The sequence below is a fragment of the Entelurus aequoreus genome, linkage group LG15 (assembly GCF_033978785.1).
Source record: "Entelurus aequoreus isolate RoL-2023_Sb linkage group LG15, RoL_Eaeq_v1.1, whole genome shotgun sequence".
NCBI classification, from domain to species: Eukaryota; Metazoa; Chordata; class Actinopteri; order Syngnathiformes; family Syngnathidae; genus Entelurus; species Entelurus aequoreus.
The window spans coordinates 10,094,271-10,115,863 of record NC_084745.1 but is presented as its reverse complement, the minus strand read 5'-3'; the positions used below and the strand labels follow the sequence as shown (position 1 = coordinate 10,115,863).

The following is a 21,593-nucleotide window of genomic DNA, read 5'->3' as shown; positions in this document are numbered from 1 at the left end:
AACGTAGTCCCGTCGTCCCGGGGACGGTAAAAAAAATGCACGGGACGAAATGAAATGCTCCCCGGGACAATGGCTTTTAACCATTTTTTTTCTTTTTCTTTTTATGTATTTAAATCGGAATATCGGATATCGGGAAAAAGCCATTATCGGACATCCCATATATATATATATATATATATATATATATATATATATATATATATATATATATATATATATATATATACATCAAATAAAACAAATAGCTTATCGATAAGCCATTTTTTTATTTTTTATTTATTACAACGCCAAAATAGGCTTAACAACACCAATGGTTGTAATTCTGTAGCACTTTGAGATTGGGAATCAAATGTAAAGTAGATTACAAATACAATCTATTATATAATCATATATATATATATATATATATATATATATATATATATATATATATATATATATATATATATATATATATATATATATATATATATATATATATATGTATGTATGTCCTTACGCAACATCACCAGAATGATTGACAATTAGGAGAACCAATAGTCAACATAATCCACCCAGAAATAAATAAAACAAATGGCTTATCGATTAGCTATTTAAAAAAAAAAATTGTTTTAATATTTATTTATATGTATCATTATTCTCCTACTCACCTTTCCAGTAGAGGCTTCTCCCCTCTCACTTTCTGTGCTCCTCTGCCCTGACTCCTACAGGTCAATAGGGGTTGTGGAGTGATTATTTTTATTTTCTACTGATGATAGTCATACGTGAATGAGCTCAGCTCCTGTTCTGCTCCTTATGTAAAGTGAGAAACACAGCTGATGCTCCAGAAGGAAGTAACCCCAAAGATAGCAAATGGTAAAAAAGAGTGCACATTTGACTTTATAAATAACCAGGACCTTCATGATGCATTTCAGACTAACTAGCTAACTAAGGAGCAACATTGTTTTAGAGCGGGAATGTAACTTTTTGTCAAACACAAACCTGGTGTAAAGTGGAGCTAATACATTTTATTACAAGCAGTGATGAATACTTACTTTCTTGAAAACGTTTTTTATGTCCATTTTGCATCCGTTCCCGTTGTTCTGCAGTGCTGTGTGCTAATGTGCTTCGTACACCTGCAGGACCGCAAGCAAGGTCGCAGAGAAAATGCGGACTGGATTTTGAGTGATGTGGGCATTTTCTATATGAACAAGTGGAATGGAATGGATACCGACGCACTTATGATATGAAGTGAGGGGAAACTGAGTGAATAATGACAGGTTTTATGATTATTTATTTAAACTCATATTCGGGCCACTTTATAATGAATATGTCGGCATGTATTTGTAAAAAAAAATATATACATATATATATTTTTATTTTTATTTTTTTTTAAACACTAAATTATTTAGGGGGGCTTACGAATATTTTAGGGGGGCTCAAGCTTATTGAAAGTAAGATATTCTTCATCTCAGTATGTTAATAATGACTGACTTAATTAATTACATATTACAAAACTGTTGTATTACTCATCACGGATGTCATTTTACTATATAAAAAAAAAAAAGGTCAGTAAATGATGTATATATTTGTAAACACTCTGAAGTGGGAAAGGGGTAGGATTAAATAAGATTTGCTTCTTCCTACTATTTTTCGGACATGATGTAAAGAGAAATGATATGAAATTGTGTGATGTATTATGCTGTAAGTGTGTTCATGTTCGAAATAAACTAAAAGAAAGAAAGAAGTGCCTGTCAGTCTAAAATCAGGAATCGAGAATCCGAGTTTTAGCTCATACGTCATGAACTAGTAGGCGCGGCTATTCACCAACACGGAAGTGCCTGCATCACTGTGGCCATCGCTCTGTCGGACTTCTTGACTACTTTTGTTTGGACTCTATTTTTCTCTAAACTCTTTACCTTCGTCACCTTCTCCACGCAATGTTTACACCGAGGTTTGTCTCGTCACTTTTCCTGCTTTAACCGAAATTAATGATGGAAGCTAGCTTAGCGTTTAGCCCCTCGCAGGGTTGTTTTTGGCCCTGTGCCTCAAGAGGTGGAAAGAATGAACCAGGGTGGAGGAGTGCACACACACACACACATACACACACACACACACATTTACACACACACCCACACACACATACTCTCATTCATACATGCACAGGGTGTGTCTGTAATGTGTATCACTCAGGAAAATCATTGGGTAGAACTCCAAAAAGTGTTTCATTATGATGTGTGTGTATATATATATATATATATATATATATATATATATATATATCCATCCATCTTCTTCCGCTTATCTGAGGTTGGGTCGCGGGGGCAGCAGCCTAAGCAGGGAAGCCCAGACTTCCCTCTCCCCCAGCCACTTTGTCCAGCTCCTCCCGGGGGATCCCGAGGCGTTCCCAGGCCAGCCGGGAGACATAGTCTTCCCAACGTGTCCTGGGTCTCCCCGATGGCCTTTGTTAAACCAAATATTGTGTGTTTTTTTCCACATACAACAACCTATCTGGATTCGATAAGAGAATCGATAAGGAATCGGTTCGATAAGAGGATTCGATAATGGGCTCGAACTCGATAATTTCTTATCAAACATCATCCCTATGTTTAAATAACTTTGATTGGTAAGGAACATCGGCTGTAAATATGGCTTATCGGCCTCTTGACTACTAACAATCTGTGTCGGCCCTGAAAAAAACACATCAATCGATGTCTAGAATAAATGTTATCCTGTCCAAGCCTACGCGTACGAAACAGGAGCCACTAAAAGTCTTTGTCATGTCTCCAGGATGTTGTTGCTGCGGTCTCCCGCGTCCTTGACGACCAGACATCTGTGCATTGGTGCGAGGAAGGGAAAGGCGCCCGACATGGCGGAAGGTCAGACGGCCTTTTTTTGTTTTTTAACGCTCCTTCCAACAACATAAATATCCTGCATGGAGTCTTAGCAGTGTTTCCCACACATTCATTTGTTTGTGGCGGCCCACCACGAAAGAATTACGTCCGCCACAAATAAAAAAATTATTATTATTATTATTATTATTATTATTATTATTTTTTTTTTTAAATTTTTGTCCTGTCCAGCTTCTCAGGCAAATCATATAGTTGATGTAGATGCCCATATAGGCTGTTCAGATTTACTTTACAAAAGAGAAGTGTAGGATATTTCTCTTGTTGCCTTATTTGTATTTGACCACTACTGTTTTCTGTTTATTTGTTACTGACTGTGGCAGGACACCTCTGCCTCTGTTTCACTTTATGTTGCTGGTAAATAATATGGTTGTAGTAGTAGGCTCAAGTTAAATTTTAGCCTAAGAGACATTTTAGCTTTTATATTTTATAAGATATATTTTTTGTAAGAACCACAATTAATAAATATATTTCAGTGAATAACTTTGTTCAAATCTGTATATAAATATGTACATAAGGTGTTGTAATTATATTGTAAAATGGATGGATGGATGGACGTTTAAAACAAAACTGTTATTATTAATTAGTAAGTATACATTTTTTGAGCCTTTTTAGAGAAAATCATATCATTGTAGTAAATTATGCAAATTACTCGATGATGTCATGGTGACCACGCCCATAGCCACGCCCCCACCGCCACAGGTATCTTGGCAGTTTATGGGAAACACTGCTTAGAATACATTATGTGATTTCTCCCCCCCCCCCCACACACACACACACACACAAGGCTAAAGAGTCAGCTACTGCAAAATGGAAGATTTCTTTGTGTGTCTCCACAGGAAATCCACTCTTGCACGTGTCAAACGGTGTGTTGGTAATCCCACAGCAATCTGAAAGCACAGTAACGTCATGATAATTAGGGCTAATTGCACGTTAATTTTCTGCGGCATGTCTCCTGGATGGCTGGCGGACCTTTTTAGCTGCGGCTTCTTCTTTCAGGTCTTTTGTCCAAGACAGTCCCAGTGCACCTGACCTGTTCGGGTGGTCATGCCTGATAACCTTTTGACTACCTTTCCATGCTCCCCCTTGTTCATTTTCTCTGCCGCGTCTCCATGTCCACGCCTCTCTGAGGAAACTATAGTAAGTTCTAAGTCCAAGTATTACCTTCAGAGATGCAAATTCTCCTGGTTTCCTTAGAGATGCGCTGACAGAGACCATATAAAACCTTTCTTTTCTTCTGTTCACACACATACACACACACATAAAATAAGGAATTCTGGTGTGCCTTTCAGTGCGGAACAGGCTGAGAGAAATCGTGGGTGCCTCCACCAACTGGAGGTATGGAACTATCATGAGATACAATGTCAACGTCATCTCAACTCTGATGTTTTCCTTTTGTGCAAATTAGCCTGTTTATGAGCAAATCATGAGGGAATAGATCCTTTTATTCTAAGGCTGTCTAAAACAGGGGTGTCAAAGTTGTTTTCATTGAGGGCCACACTGCCATTAGAGGGCCGCTCGTAATAGTAAATAATTAATGAATTTGCCTATGAATTTAAATATTTCACTTTTTTTTTTTACGTAATAAGTAAAATAAATATGTGGATTTTACCACTGTTTTTAAGAGAGAAAAAACTGGCAGCTTAGTTGCAAGACTTTTACTGTAAAATATATATATATGTTTTCGTTAGAGATGGCTGATAATATCGGAAATTATCGGTATCGTTTTGTTTTTTTATCGGTATCGGTTTTCATTTTATTTTATTTATTTTTTTTTTATAAATCATAAAAAACACAAGATACACTTACAATTAGTGCACCAACCCAAAAAACCTCCCTCCCCCATTTACACTCATTCACACAAAAGTTTCTTTCTGTTATTAATATTCTGGTTCCTACATTATATATCAATATATATCAATACAGTCTGCAAGGGATACAGTCCGTAAGCACACATGATTGTGCGTGCTGCTGGTCCACTAATAGTACTAAACTTTAACAGTTAATTTTACTCATTTTCATTAATTACTAGTTTCTATGTAACTGTTTTTATATTGTTTTACTTTCTTTTTTATTCAAGAACATTTTTTTAATTTATTTATCTTATTTTATAAAACATTTTTAAAAGGACCTTATCTTCACCACACCTGGTTTCCAAATTAGGCGTAATAATGTGTTAATTCCACGACTGTATATATCTGTATCGGTTGATATCGGTATCTGTAATTAAGAGTTGGACAATATCGGAATATCGGATATCGCCAAAAAGCCATTATCGGACATCCCTAGTTTTCGTTATTATTTTTACAACATATTACTGTGAATAGAAATACAGTACTGCTGTTTAATTTTATTTTGGCAGCTCAGCTGCCAGTTTTTTACCATACTAAAATGTGGTACCATTAGAATCATCAACCGTGGATTTTACAGTAAAAAAAAACTTGACAGCTCAGTCGACAGAATTTTACTGTAAAAAAACAAACATTGGTCGGGTTTTTTTTTTCAACTTACAGCAATATGCTTTAGAAAAACAACTCCCTAAATTTTACAGTGAAATCTATTGGTAATTTTTATAGTGTACAATATGACGGAGAATTTTCTTCGAAATCCAAAGTTAAGCTGATATTTAACTATTTATTTGGATTTTGACCAAAAAAGTTGGATAATATAATATTTGTTGCAATATTGGACACTATTTTTTCCCCTGTCAAACTAGACAAAAAAAACCTACACTTTTAGTAAGAAAATAAGAAAGTAAAGGAAGCAAATATAAGGTATTTTATTGACACATATTATTTCCAGGCTTTTGCGGGCCATGTTCACGCCACTCTGTTGGGAAACAAAGGCTTCACTACACATCTTGAAATAAAGCCCAGAGCTCAGTCAGCTACACACTTGGGTGCTGTCAGTTTGATCCTTTATTTTTTTTTGCCGGCGAATAGGCTAAGCTAACATGATGGACTGACAACATGTGAGTGCAATGTTAGCATGTAGCACATTTTGCTATGCTAATGTTGCTAACGTTTGTGTCGTCCTGTCCCACACCTGAATGTTACTTTGTTATATGTGATATATGGCAGGGGTTCTTAACCTTTTTGACTTCGGGGCCTAACTTTTCCACTACAGAGGGGCCCAGGTCCCACTCAAACATTAACACTGAATTAGTAATCTTTAATCATATTTATTAATTATATCTAACCTATTTACAATTTACAACCTTGTCAGATGATATGAAACAATGTGTTTCATATCATTTGACAAGATTATTTATTTAACAAATAAACCTGAGGCTTAGGTCAGGCTGATTACAAAAATAAGTACACATTTACTGCATAAGCAATAACTGATGGAAAATGAATTTACATGCAATTATGCTGTGCTAAAGTAAATCAACTAAATTAATAATGAATAGGGATGTCCGATAATATCGGACTGCCGATATTATCGGCCGATAAATGCTTTAAAATGTAATATCGGAAATTATCGGTATCGGTTTCAAAATTATCGCTTTCTGTTTCAAAAAGTAAAATTCATGCCTTTTAAAACGCCGCTGTGTACACGGACGTAGGGAGAAGTACAGAGCGCCAATAAACCTTGAAGGCACTGCTTTTGCGTGCCCGCCCAATCACATAATATCTACAGCTTTTCACACACACAAGTGAATGCAAGCATACTTGGTCAACAGCCATACAGGTCACACTGAGGGTGGCCGTATAAACAACTTTAACACTGCTACAAATATGCGTCACACTGTGAACCCACACCAAACAAGAATGACAAACACATTTCGGGAGAACATCCGCACCGTAACACAACATAAACACAACGGAACAAATACCCAGAACTCCTTGCAGCACTAACTCTTCCGGGACGCTACAATATACACCCCCTCAACCCCGCCCACCTCAACCTCCTCATGCTCTCTCAGGGAGAGCATGTCCCAAATTCCAAGCTGCTGTTTTGAGGCAGAATGAAAAAAATAATGCACTTTGTGACTTCAATAATAAAAATATAGCAGTGCCATGATGGCATTTTTTTCCATAACTAAGTTGATTTATTTTGGAAAACCTTGTTACATTGTTTAATGCATCCAGCGGGGCATCACAACAAAATTAGGCATAATAATGTGTTAATTCCACGACTGTATGTATCGGTATCGGTTGATATCGGAATCGGTAATTAAGAGTTGGACAATATTGGAATATCGGATATCGGCAAAAAAGCCATTATCGGACATCTCTAATAATGAATATGTTTCTTAACTAAAATGTCATAAAATGTAACTGCAAATGAAAACACATCCATCCATCCATTTCCTACCGCTTGTCCCGTTTGGGGTCGCAGGGGGTGCTGGAGCCTCTCTCCGCTGCATTCGGGCTGAAGGCGGAGTACACCCTGAACAAGTCGCCACCTCATCACAGGGCCCAATTGAAAACACAGAATCACCATTTTAGTCTTTCTTTTTTTTGCGCTAAAGAAACTTTTCTATGACTTCAGCTCCAGACTTCTTCTGTTTAATATTGTCATTACTGCCGCAAGTGGTGGAAAAGTGTATTACAACTGAGTACCGCTTCGGCCCATACAGACCATCAATGGAATCACTGATATTTGGCACGTTGGACAAGAGTTCCAGTGTCATGTAAAAAGTAGACGCAGCTCATTAGCATTAAAGCTACAGACACACAAATGAGTGTGTTCGTAAGTAAAGCATGAGGAAATGGCGCCATCAGCTGGTGAGCGCTCAGAAGCGCACTTAACGTATTTCGCCATATGTGCAGCGACCACCAGCAGGCCATGGCGGAGCGAGTCTCCCTCTCCTCCATGTTGGCCAAGTCCCAAAGCGAGCTTCCCGTCAAGCGCATGAAGGACAGCCTCCTGGAAGTCCACCTGCCTCTGGGCTCCGAGCCGCAGCTCAGAGAGAAGTACCTGACCTTCCACAACAGCGTCAGGTACAGCCGGAAGCAGCCAGCAAGCCCTTTTTCATAAGTCCTCACCTCTTCTCTCCCTCGTCTTTGCCAGGTTTGGACGCATCCTGGAGGATTTGGACAGTTTAGCAGGTAGCATTTTCTTACACAAACCAGGAGGGGTCCAGCTGGACGCTGACAAATGTCGTCGTCTTCTTCCTCCTCAGTGCTCATCTCCTACTCCCACACTTACAATCCAGCCCTGAAGAGGTCGCCGTTGTCTATTGTCACCGCCCTGGTGGACAAAATAGGTGAGAGTCCCTCCCTCTCAAGTATGCTTTACATCAGGAGTGCCCAAACTTTGTCCACTGAGGGCCACACACTGTAAAATCAAGGACGTCGGGGGCCGTTTTAGTATTTGAAATTCTTTCAAAAGGCCCATCCAATGTACACTGCAAATTGTTAGCAAGATTAAAAAATATATTTCTAGAAATGTCCATAGTTTTAAGAGCTATTTACTTATTTTTAGTCATTGACTTTACATCATAACCTTAATTTTAGCATGAATAACTATATTCTGTCTATTTTAGTTTAAAAATGTAAAAAAATGAGAAATTAACTACTGTATTTTCCGGACTATAAAGTCTTTTTTTTCTTCTCAAAACTCGACAGTGCGCCTTATAACCCGGTGCGCGTAATGTACGGAATTATTCTGGTTTTGCTTACCGACCTCGAAGCAATTTTATTTGGTACATGGTGTAATGATAAGTGTGACCAGTAGATGGCAGTCAAACATAAGAGATATGTGTAGACTGCAATACGATGGCAATTTGACTCAAGTAAAAAACACCAACATTTTATATGTTCAATTGAAAATATAGAACATTACACACGGCGCTTAAAAATCTTATCAAAATGTTTTAGTACGACTTTGGTAAGCTATGAAGCCGCACCGCTCAAAGGATTGTACTGTGCTTCAACATAGGTGTATTATTATGGTGTGTGTATAAGGTAAGACATAATATCTGGCGTTTTGTTTCGCAATATTATGCAAAAGCAACTTTACTTACCTTCTGGTACCTGCTGGTCTGTATTTGGGATCTGCATAAATCCTGAAAAATTGCGCGCCTTCGCCTTTGTAGTCTGTAGTCGATAAGCTTCTTCTTTTTCTCTATCTTCTTGTTATGGGACATTCATCCTCCGCTGTTGCTATTTCTAATATAAAGTAGTGTAAAGTTCTTACTTATATCTGTCAGTAGACTCGCCATGAAAGCGCTAAAACATACCGGTGTAGTGAGTTTACATTATTGAAGGAACTGCAATTCATATATATGTATATGTGTGTGTATATATATATATATATATATATATATATATATATATATATATATATATATATATATATATATATATATATATATATATATATATATATATATATACATACATACACATTTTATATATATATATATATATATATATATATATATATATATACATACATACACATTTTATATATATATATATATATATATATATATATATATATATATATATATATATATATATATATGTATATATATATATATATATATATATATATATATATATATATATATATATATATATATATATACACATTTATATATATCAAGCAGCTAAAATGCGCCAAACCTGTGGAAAGTGTTTTGCATTTTTCCCATCATGCTTTGTAATGGATGGGTGTAATTAATAAAATGTTTACGTTTTTTTTTGTAATATCCACAAAGTTCAGTGATCATGTCTGTTGACATTTTATGTTGGTTTTTATTTTTGCCCCATCACTAGGGACTGTTGTTTGCATTGGGTCATCTAAATAAATGCTATGCATTCAAAGCATTATAAAACGCCATTGACCAGGACATTCTCATATTGTCCACTAGATTGGGACTTAATAGCAGCATCAAAAAGTGTAAGACTTAAAAATGAATGCAATCTCCCTGCGGGCAAGATTCCTTACTAACACTCATGACGTCTCAATTTGAAGACGTCGGCAGGCCGCACTTTGCCGTAGTTTGGACACCCCTGCTCTAGAACCTGCAGACTTTTTTTTAGACTCTGGGAATCACTAATAAGTTCTTGGAATGTAAATTTCTGGACAGAACGTAGGCTACAATACGATCAGCAAGATAAGATGATGCACTGCAAAAAGTCAGTGTTCAAAAACAAGAAAAAAAATACAAAAATTAGGGGTATTTTCTTTGAACTAAGCAAATTTATCTGCCAAGAGAACAAGAAAATTCGGCTTGTCAAGACTTTCCAAAACAAGTAAAATTAGCTAACCTCAATGAACCAAAAATACCTTAAAATACGTATATACTCACTAATAACAAGTGCACTTTTCTTGGTAGAAAAAAAAGAGACATTTTTGCTCAATATGTTGAAAAATATTCTTAAATTAAGTAAATGCTAGTGCCATTATCTTGACATAATGACATGCGCTCGGCATCCTGAATTTTTTTTCATGCTTGAAGTAAGAAATTATTACTTTAAAAAAAGTAGTTTTATACTTGTGAGTGTTAATGACACGGCTTTGCATCAGTTCATATTCTAGTTTCAAGCATGTTTTACTCAATATAGGTCATCAAATCTCAGCTCCAAGCCGTAATATCTTACTGAGATCATTTAGGACCAAAACCCTTAAAACAAGTAAAACACTCTAACATAAAATCTGCTTAGTGAGAAGAATTATCTTATCAGACAGTAAATAAGCAAATATCACCCTTATTTGAGATATTTAATTTTACTTAGATTTCAGTTTTTGCAGTGTGCTAAACGGTTTGATATTTTGTACGTAAGTAATAAAATCTGTGTGGCCGGGGAGCCATTTGTGGAAAGCAGCTCAAGCTTTGTTGGCCTGTTGTCAGAAAAAAAATGCTAAAAATGTAAAAAAATAAAATAAAATAAAAAAGAAGAGTAAAACAAGTAATATAAGAGAAAAAAGGTTAAAATTAGATAGAACATTTGAAAAGTCTAAGTATGAGTAGGAATATTTTGATATAGATTATATCAAAACTTAGTACCAGCTTTGTGTTGTAAGTGACTAATTGTATTATTATTATTGGTTATTAGTAGCAACATTTTAGCTCTTTTTTAAAAAAAAAATTATTTTTACCATTTTTTTTTCCAACAATATGTTGCAGGCCGACAAAACTTGAGCTGCTGTCCATGAGTTATTGGCCCCCCTGACCGCACAGTAGTACACTTTGTCAGCTATAACACAAAACCGACACTAAGTTTCGTCTTTAAACAAATCTAATATCCTTATTCATTATATTTTTTTTTTTTAAAGAAAAAAAATATATCAAAATGGCCCCCGCATACGCTTGTTATGTGGCCCTCAGTGAAAAAAGTATGGACACCCCAGGATTAAAGATTGTGGCCTTGGACGAGCAAGGTGTGGTTGCCATGGTAACATATCCTCTTTTTTTTTATCAATGTGTTGTTTGAAGACATGAGGCAGCAGGGCATCTATCCCGACTGCGACATCAAGTTCACCGGTCATGTGACGTGGGTGGGAAACACCTCCATCGAAGCCAAGATGCACGTGGCGCAGGTAGGCCCGCCTCCAAGTCGCTTTGATTGACAGGTCCAACTCCCGATTGTTGAGTCTCCTTTGTGTCATTAGGAAGTGAACTTTCTGTGAAAGGCGTACGGTAAAACAAAGTTTTGGGACACAGATCTGATTGGTAATTGGAAGAGTTTGGTGTGGAAGAACGACAGCGCTAGCAAGTGGATTTGGGAAGTTCTCAGTATCTTGTCAAAAGTCTTCCCGGTAGAGTGGAAGTAGCTGCTCACTTCCTGTGTCCCAATACTTTTGTTCATATACTGTTGAACCCCGATTTACAAACTTAATTGGTTCTTGCACAGGGTTATGTAATGTGAAAAGTTCGTATAAGTAAGAAGCAATGTAAGTACGACTAATGGCTTCCAGCCTCGACAAAAGTCCATATTTTAGTGAACACTTTACTGTATACCAAACAAACATAACCAGTGTTGGGTTACCGGTAGTTACTGAAAACCAGTAACTAGTTACGTTATTTCAAAAGTAACTCAGTTACTTACTCAGTTACTTACACCAAAAAGTAATGCGTTACTGTAAAAAGTAACTATTTAGTTACTTATATATATTTTTATTTTTTTTATTCTTTTTTAAGGCCCCCTTTAATGCCCTTTTAGCCTTCATTTCAGTACTGTTATTGCACTGGAGAATAACACAATGTGTTGATCAACTTGACATGCATTTGCATCACTGAACTCTGCTAAGCAATGTGGTCTACATACAACACACAAAGACAAAGATATGTTTCAAAGGGCCAATTTGTTTCAGGCCAGAACAAATTGACAAAACTATTTTAAATAGCTGCAACATAACATACATGAGTAACAAACCGCATAATAACAACATAGCTGTAAACCAAGAAAGGCACACACTACATACACAAAGCCTAACCAGGCGTTTTTTTCTCTCAAGGAATTCTGAAATAAAATCATGTCTGAATCCCAGAACACTCTACACATTTCCCCTTTTTTAATTTAGAGATAAGGAAAGATTGGCCTGGCCCACTAGCATCCCTCTTTATGTTTGTGAACTTTATAGTCTATACATTTAGAGTGATGTGATAATCAAACACTCTGGAAGTCTAGAATGAAAGAGTATATTGGAGTATTGACATAGTGTGTGTACCTTCAGTGATGAATGATGAGCAGAGGCAGAGTTTGGAGCGTCTTCTTAAGCTCGCTTTCCATTTTTATGTACTCACTGTCCAGGTGCCATTTGACGCCCGGTATCGGCTAATTAGCTGCCTGAAATCGGGTGACTCCACTGTAGAAATAGCCTGCATGTCTTCTAGCACATACGCTGCAATGGCTCTATCAATGTTGTCCTGGCTAGCAGTGCCTCGTTAAAATCCAGCCGGTGTTGCTTAGGAGGTGAAGTGTGTCTCTCTTTACTAGCTTTGTCGAAGCATGTTGCTTTTGTAGCTGTTTCAGCAGATTTGAATTGCTGTTTTGGGTAGTAGATAGGATTTTTGATCCAAGACACAACTTACATTTAACTAAAATGTTCTTTTCTTTGTGGTCGACAAAAGAAAAGTAGTGAGAATATCTCCATGTTAAGAAACTCTGCTTCGCCATGATGTCTTGTTAGTAAACACAGACACGCTCCCCAGCCCCACACACACACACAGAGCGCTCTTCTGCAGCTCTCCAATAAAACACACTCAGAAGGAAGGAGGCGAGGGGTGTAGGGAGGCACCGCTGAACAAGAGTAAGCTCTTCTCCTCCTCTGTCAAATAAGTCTGCTTTGGCACCTTTTTCCGGAAAAGTCTGGTTTAATCACAGTTAAAACTTGCTGTGTTTACTCCTCGCAAATAGTCTCCTTCTTTCCACGCTGGTCTGTTGTCTTTTTCAGACTCATATTGAGTTGGCAAAAAAGAAAAACTGGACAAGAGGAGAAAAAACACAGAACAGGCACACATGCTGAAGTGCTGATAAGTAACGTGGGGGGGCTCCGCCTCCTCAAAAATGCTGCGCCCTGCTTTTTGCCTGCAGGCGGTAAAGAAAGTGAATGACTGAGTGTTCGTACACAGGCGTATTTGGCTCAATCGAAAAGTTTGTACAACAAAAAGTTTGCAAATAGAGGAGTTGGTAAATCGAGGTTCTACTGTAGTATAAATTCAAGTAGTGTTTTTTGTTTGTTCCAGTATCGAGACGGAGCTTATTCTCCAGTGTTGGATGCAACTTTTGTCATGGTGGCTCGAGATCCAGAGAACAAGAGGTTAGGTATATAAGATGTTTTTAGGAGGAAGGGAAGCGAAAAAGGCTGACTTTTGTGTACTTTCACTTCCTTCCAGAGCGGCCTTTGTCAATCCACTGAAACCGGAGGGTCCCGAAGAAGAGGAACTCTTCCAGCAGGGAGAAGGTAAAGGAGGACACGACTCGCCAAAGATAAAAGTCTCTGAGATTTCGTGGTGTGTTGCACAGCGAACAAGACCCGCCGCGTGGAGCTGAGCACCGCGTCCCTCCTGAAGGTGGCGCCGACGGCCGAGGAGAGGAAAATAGTCCACGGCCTTTTCCTCAACACTCTGGACACCAAGTAGGAACATGCTAGTAGGGTTGTACGGTATACCGGTATTAGCGATACGAATGAATCATATTCGGTACTATACCGCCTCTAAAAAGTACCGGTCCCCCACCCGTCATTTTTAGAGGTCTGTGATAGCTATACATGTTCACATCACACCAGCACGGTCCGAGCCATGATAATGGATAAGTAAGCTCTTGTCTGTAGTTGACAAAGTCAAGACAATATTTCATTATATCCAATCAGTAACCATTTAGGCAAACATCGTAACTTTCAACACACTGATCCCATTTGAATGAAGTGCATACTTAATCAACAGCCATACGGGTCACACTAAGGGTGGCTGTATGAACAACGCCAACACTGTCATAAACATGTGCCATATAATAAAACCACACTAAACAACAATGACAAACACATTTTGGGAGAATATTTGCACCGCAGCACAACATAAACACTACAGAAAAAATTCCCAGAATTCCCTGCAGCAAACGCCATTGGTGGATCTACACCAAACATCCACTGTGATGATACCAAGTACTGGAGCGTATCTGGTCGATACTACTATGTTTACATCGATATTTTTTAGCATCACAAAATCTTCTTTCGTTTTTTTTTTTAGATATATCATGTTTATAAACTAAGGAAATATGTCCCTGGACACTTGAGGATTTTGAATATGACCATTGTGTGATTCTGTAACTACTTGGTATCGGATTGATACTGTTGCGTCTGCCCAGTCTTCCTCTCAGGGAATAAAAGTCACTGGTCAATCCCAAATTCTTTCAGATTACATTTATGTTGAGTAAGAAGGACCATCAAGACAGAATAGGAATATCATCAAGTTTTACTAAAGCTTTAGGAGACCGACCACTATTACAATGCGGTAATACCAGCATCTAGAAGCGGTCTAAAAATTAAACGGGAAGAGACAACTTATTGAATACAAAAACAGCCCCCACCCTGCCCAGAAAGGAATACAGCCCCATTGTTCTAATACTGATAAGGTAAAAAGGGAGTACACCATACTCCCACATTCCAACGCCTTCAAGGTAAGGCACAGATAAAGAGTATAAAGAGTACACATGGGAAAATATTAGCTGCTTTAAACATGACTATGAATAAAGAAAGAACTCTTAAAAATATATACATTCTCCACATTCCCCCTTCAGATCTTACCGGTACATTGTATGATCCTGTAACTACTTAGTATCGGATTGATACCCAAATCTGTGGTATCATCCCAAACTAATGTAAAGTATCAAACAACAGAAGAATAAGTGATTATTACATTTTAACAGAAGTGTAGATAGAACATTGAAACAGAAAATAAGCAGATATTAAAGGCCTACTGAAATGAATTTTTTTTATTTAAACGGGGATAGCAGATCTATTCTATGTGTCATACTTGATCATTTCGCGATATTGCCATATTTTTGCTGAAAGGATTTAGTATAGAACAACGACGATAAAGATTGCAACTTTGGGTATCTGATAAAAAAAAGGCTTGCCCCTACCGGAAGTAGCGTGACGTAGTCAGTTGAACATATACGCAAGGTTCCCTATTGTTTACAATGATGGCCGCATGAAGTGAGAGAGATTCGGACCGAGAAAGCGACAATTTCCCCATTAATTTGAGCGAGGATGAAAGATTTGTGGATGAGTAAAGTGCAAGTGAAGGACTAGTGGGGAGTTGAAGCTATTCAGATAGGGAAGATGCTGTGAGAGCCGGGGGTGACCTGATATTCAGCTGGGAATGACTACAACAGTAAATAAACACAAGACATATATATACTCTATTAGCCACAACACAACCAGGCTTATATTTAATATGCCACAAATTAATCCTGCATAAAAACACCTGCGTGTTTGTTATGCTAGCTCCTAGCTCCTCTGCTAGCTCCTAGCTCCATAGAACACGCCAATACAATTCAAACACCTGATCAACACACACAATCACTCAGCCCAAAAGACCGTTTACCTAACCCAAGGTTCATAAAGCTTATATATTTTTAAAAAGTTACGTACGTGACGCGCACATACGGTCAAGTTATCGAATGTTTAGCAGCCAAGGCTGCATACTCACGGTACCTGATATTCAGCTGGGAATGACTACAACAGTAAATAAACACAAGACATATATATACTCTATTAGCCACAACACAACCAGGCTTATATTTAATATGCCACAAATTAATCCTGCATAATAACACCTGTGTGTTTGTTATGCTAGCTCCTAGCTCCTCTGCTAGCTCCTAGCTCCATAGAACACGCCAATACAATTCAAACACCTGATCAACACACACAATCACTCAGCCCAAAAGATCGTTCACCTAACCCAAGGTTCATAAAGCTTATATATTTTTAAAAAGTTACGTACGTGACGCGCACGTACGGTACGGTACGTGTTATGCTAGCTCCTAGCTCCTCTGCTAGCTCCTAGCTCCATAGAACACGCCAATACAATTCAAACACATGATCAACACACACAATCACTCAGCCCAAAAGACCGTTCACCTAACCCAAGGTTCATAAAGCTTATATATTTTAAAAAAGTTACGTACGTGACGCGCACGTACGGTACGGTACGTGTTATGCTAGCTCCTAGCTCCTCTGCTAGCTCCTAGCTCCATAGAACACGCCAATACAATTCAAACACATGATCAACACACACAATCACTCAGCCCAAAAGACCGTTCACCTAACCCAAGGTTCATAAAGCTTATATATTTTAAAAAAGTTACGTACGTGACGCGCACGTACGGTACGGTACGTGTTATGCTAGCTCCTAGCTCCTCTGCTAGCTCCTAGCTCCATAGAACACGCCAATACAATTCAAACACATGATCAACACACACAATCACTCAGCCCAAAAGACCGTTCACCTAACCCAAGGTTCATAAAGCTTATATATTTTAAAAAAGTTACGTACATACGCAAAAAAAAGCCAAAGCTGCATACTCACAGTAGCACGTCTGCGTCTTTGTCATCCAAATCAAAGTAATCCTGGTAAGAGTCTGTGTTGTCCCAGTTCTCTACAGGCGTCTGTGTATCCAAATCAAAAGTCCTCCTGGTTAGAGTCTCTGTTATCCGAGTTCTTCCATCTTGACTGCATCTTTCGGGAATGTAAACAAAGAAGCGCCGGCTGTGTACTGTTGTGGCTGACTACGTTCGAAAAATACGTCCATTTCGCACCGACAACTTTCTTCTTTGCTTGCTCGGCTTCCTTCTCCATAATGCAATGAACATGATTGAAACAGATTCACGAACACAGATGTCCAGAATACTGTGGAATTATGAAATGAAAACAGAGCTTTTTCGTATCGGCTTCAATGTGGAAGGCATACCCGTGTTCGCCGGGCTACGTCACACGCATACGTCATCCTCAGAGGCGTTTCGAACCGGAAGTTTAGCGGCAAATTTAAAATGTCACTTTATAAGTTTACCCGGCCGTATTGGCATGTGTTATAATGTTAAGATTTCATCATTGATATATAAACTATCAGACTGCGTGGTCGGTAGTAGTGGGTTTCAGTAGGCCTTTAACAGTAAATGAACAAGTAGATTAATCATTCATTTTCTACCACTTGTCTTTAATAATTTTGACAAAATAATAGAATGATAAATGACACAATATATTACTGCGTATGTCAGCAGCTAAATTAGGAGCCTTTGTTTGTTTACTTACTAATAAAAGACACGTTCTCTAGTATGTTCACTATTTTATTTAAGGACTAAATTGCAATAAGAAACATATGTTTAATGTACCCTCAATTCTTTTGTTAAAATAAAGCCAGTAATGACATTTTTTGTGATCCCCTTTATTTAGAAAAGTACCGAAATATTTTGGTACCGTTACCAAAATTTTGGCATCAAGACTACACTTCATGCTAGTGTTGAAGTCCACCTCTTGGATTATCCATTCACTTCCTGTGTTTCCTTTCAGGACGGTCAGCTTCCGCAGCCGAGTGTTGCCTCCCAGCTCCGTGTGGATGGAAGACGGCAAGCTGAAAGGCTTGGAGATCTGCCACCCTCAGGTAGGGATGATGTTTGATAAGAAATGATCGAGTTCGAGCCCATTATCGAATCCTCTTATCGAACCGATTCCTTATCGATTCTCTTATCGAATCCAGATAGGTTGTTGTATATGGAAAAAAACACAATATTTGGTTTAACAAAAGCTCACTTTTATTTTAAAGAACAAAATGAAATAAAATAAATAAATAAATATTGACTGTTGTTACCCCCCTAAAAAAATATATATTGACTGTTGTTACCCAAAGTATATTAAGTGGGATTTTTCAGAAAAACAAATATATACAGTAACACAAAAACAACCTGTCTCTGTGATCACTATAGGTGTATAAATAATAATATAGTGTTAAATAAAATCAGTCCCTTGGGCACAAAACTGAAAATAATACAGCTCTCCAAAAAGTGCACTTCTGCTGCTATTGGAACATCCTTCTGGGATCCATCAGTGTGGCCTCCTCCAGGAATGACTGCACGTTCTTTTTCCTGGAGGAAAAATGAGGGACAGACACTGCATAGAATTAGGGGGTAATTAGCTGAATGTGACGCCAACAACCCTCACTCACACCAGCGTCTTTGTCCATTTACCTTCCGTCTGCTTCTGCTGTCCCAGGAGAGGAACATTTTCAACAGGATCTTTGGAGGTTTCCTCATGAGGAAGGCCTACGAGCTGGGCTGGGCAAACGCCTCCTCCTTTGGGTGAGAGTTGGACCGGACATAGGAAAACACTTCAAATATTTCTTTTTTAACAAGCGTCTGCCGTAGAGGGTGTCGGCCCAGTCTGGTTGCCGTCGACGACATCCTCTTCCAGAAGCCTGTGGAGATCGGTTCCTTGCTGCTGCTGTCGTCACAGGTCAGGAAGTAGCAACCAGACATATAAACAATACCACCTGCTGTACGCAAATATGGTGAATTTATTCAACTTCTATATTTTATAAAGTTTGTTAAATCATTATATTGACAAAATATTGATCTGGAGATCCTTCATCATGATCTTTAATTTAAGGCACGACTCCACCGATCGACCTGACACCTTGAACAATACATTTAAAAGTCAGAGATTTAAGGTATTAGCATGTTAAATAAATCTAAATTAATTTTAGATAAAGCTATTTAATTTGAAATAATATTTTTTTAAATTGATTCCAGTCCAGATAAATGTAAATTTAAAATAAGATAAATATTTTAAAATGTATGTTAATCTATATACATGTAGATTAATTTTAAATAAAGCTATTTTATTTAAAATGTTTGAAAATTATTTCAGTCTGTAATGCAAAACAATTATTGAAGATAATTTCAAATAACGCTATTTCAAAATTTCAAAATAAATTTAAATGGATTTACAGATGTATTCAAAACAGTTTTAAATAATTGTATTTTGAAATTATTGATATGATTGATATTATTGTTTTGCAGTCTAAGTAAATTGAAATGAACTAATTGTAGATAAAGCTATATATTTAATTTTTTAGTGTTTTAAAATGTCTTTCAATCAAAATTATTTTGGAATAATTTTAAATAAAGCTCCTTTTAAATAATTAGTATTGTATAATACATTTACATTTTAAGTTTATTCAAAGCCAAACTAATTCTAAATAAATCTATTTTGAATCATTATTATTTGAAGAAAACATATTTAAATCTAAATGCATTAGAAAACATTTTAAATTAAGCTATTTTTGTAATTGTTGGTATACTCAGATGTACAGTATTTCAGTGTAATTAATTTTAGATAAAGCTTTACATTAAAATGTGTTGTTTTGAAATATATTTCAAATTATTTAGAATAGTTGTAAAGCCTAAAAATAATTAGTATTTTATAATGTATTTAAATCTAAATAAAAGGAACCTATTAAATCTATTTTGAATCATTAATATTTTGTGTAGTGTATTAGGTATTTAAATCAAAATACATTTGAACACATTTTAAATAAATCTGTTATAAAACGATTAGTATTTTTATATAAGCATAATGAATAAATGTATTTAAAATGTATCTAAATAAAATGGTGTGGTAAGCTTCGTCAAGATCAGACGCTGCGGTGAGGGAAGAGTAACCGTGACGACCACGTTCACCGTTTCAGGTGTGCTACACGGAGGGCAAGCACATCCAGGTCAGAGTTCACAGCGAGGTCTTCGACCCGCTCACACGGCAGCACAACACCACCAATGTCTTCCACTTCACCTTCGTGTCGGACCGTGACGTTCCCAGCATCATCCCTCAGACGTACGGAGGTAAGCCCTTACACACACACACACTCACACACAGACACACTTTCTTGTATTTGTTACCTTCTTGAGAATGTCTACCTCTTTAGGACCACTTTTTCTAGATATATAAAGATTTGTGTTTACAACATTAATAATATATACAAACTATGCAAATATAAAAAAAGTTATTTAGTTTTGTTTTTTTTGTTGTTGAATTTTTTGTTCGTAACTGTTTTTTAATCTTCATTGTTTACTTCAAGTTATTACAGTAATTCTCTATATACATATTTATTTTATTTTTTTAATTAATTTTGGCCAAAGGGGGCGCATTTCAATTCCACACACTTGTTATTACATATGTTGGCCAGAGGGGGAGCACTTCAAATTTTTACACACACTTGTTATTTCATATGTTGGCCAGAGGGGGAGCACTTCAAATTCTTACACACACTTGTTAATACATATGTTGGCCAGAGGGGGCGTACTTCAATTTTTTACACACACTTGTTGTGTCATATGTTGGCCAGAGGGGGAGCACTTAAATTTCTTACACACACTTGTTACTACATATTTTGGCCAGAAGGGGAGCACTTCAATTTTTTACACATACTTGTTATTTCATATGTTGACCAGAGGGGGAGCACTTTTAAAACCGACACACAGTCAATTTGAAAAATCCCTCCTTTTTGGGACAACCCTCATTTTGATAGATTTCACCACCAGGGGGTGCAAATGAGACATTCTCTATTAGATGCAATGGTTTTCTGTATTGGGACCATGATTTATGTCCTAACTTGTTCTCACCTCCTCATATGGAAGGTACTTTTCCTTGTTGATTTCTCAAGAATGGTAGAAATACAAGAACACACACACACACACTTGCATTGTTTGCGGCCCCCATCCTGATTGTGTGTTTGTTCCGCAGAGTCCATGTTGTACCTGGACGGGAAGCGCCACTTCAACCAAACAGTGGAATAGTTACAGAGCACCTTACTCCATGCACACAAAAGTGTGGTGTTGTTTACTTTGGCTTCAGTGGGAACATGCTTTACATTTGCGTTACTGATTTCCTTTTCTTTTCATTGTTTGGACACACGTGGTCAGTCTGCCTCTACTTCCTGTAAATGACACCTGACTGACTGTATGCACTGCTTTTGATTTATATCATATATATATATATATATTTATATTCCTCTTTGACTTTATGTTACTTTCTTCACTTTGGAGCAACTTTATGTTTGCCTGTAAGTTGTGTACCATGCAAATAAATGTAATTTTTATTCGTTACAGGTTTGGTTCTTTACACACATACACACCATGTTGTATAAAAGATGTCACTTCAAAGTGTTCCTTTTCTGCGAACAATCAGGAATCTTGAGCTGCTCCGGAATGTGGAACATTCCTGTTTTCCCGCTTGTGTGTGCGTGACGT

At 37.3% G+C, this 21,593-nt stretch overlaps 1 protein-coding gene across 2 annotated transcripts; it reads left to right on the top strand.

Moving 5' to 3' along the window:
- The first annotated feature begins 1,783 nt into the window (after nt 1-1,783).
- Nucleotides 1,784-21,447, top strand: acot9.1 (acyl-CoA thioesterase 9, tandem duplicate 1). Of its 2 annotated transcripts, XM_062020778.1 has the most exons (16): nt 1,784-1,933; nt 2,770-2,858; nt 3,728-3,754; nt 4,181-4,226; nt 7,667-7,837; nt 7,908-7,945; nt 8,020-8,103; nt 11,284-11,387; nt 13,537-13,610; nt 13,687-13,754; nt 13,817-13,928; nt 17,863-17,953; nt 18,562-18,647; nt 18,714-18,801; nt 20,036-20,186; nt 21,088-21,447. In XM_062020778.1, exons 1-16 carry the CDS (start codon nt 1,920-1,922, stop codon nt 21,138-21,140), a joined length of 1,296 nt encoding a protein of 431 aa, XP_061876762.1. In that variant the 5' UTR covers nt 1,784-1,919; the 3' UTR covers nt 21,141-21,447. The 2 variants fall into 2 exon arrangements, with proteins under 2 accessions (XP_061876762.1, XP_061876763.1); XM_062020779.1 differs by lacking the exon at nt 3,728-3,754.
- The last annotated feature ends 146 nt before the right edge of the window (nt 21,448-21,593 follow it).

Excerpts from the sequence above, each read along its gene's own strand:
- acot9.1 (XM_062020778.1), top strand. Across the intron at positions 8,104-11,283 it reads CGCCCTGGTGGACAAAATAG|ACATGAGGCAGCAGGGCATC; the intron begins GTGAGAGTCCCT and ends TGTTGTTTGAAG. Across the intron at positions 18,802-20,035 it reads TGCTGCTGCTGTCGTCACAG|GTGTGCTACACGGAGGGCAA; the intron begins GTCAGGAAGTAG and ends TCACCGTTTCAG.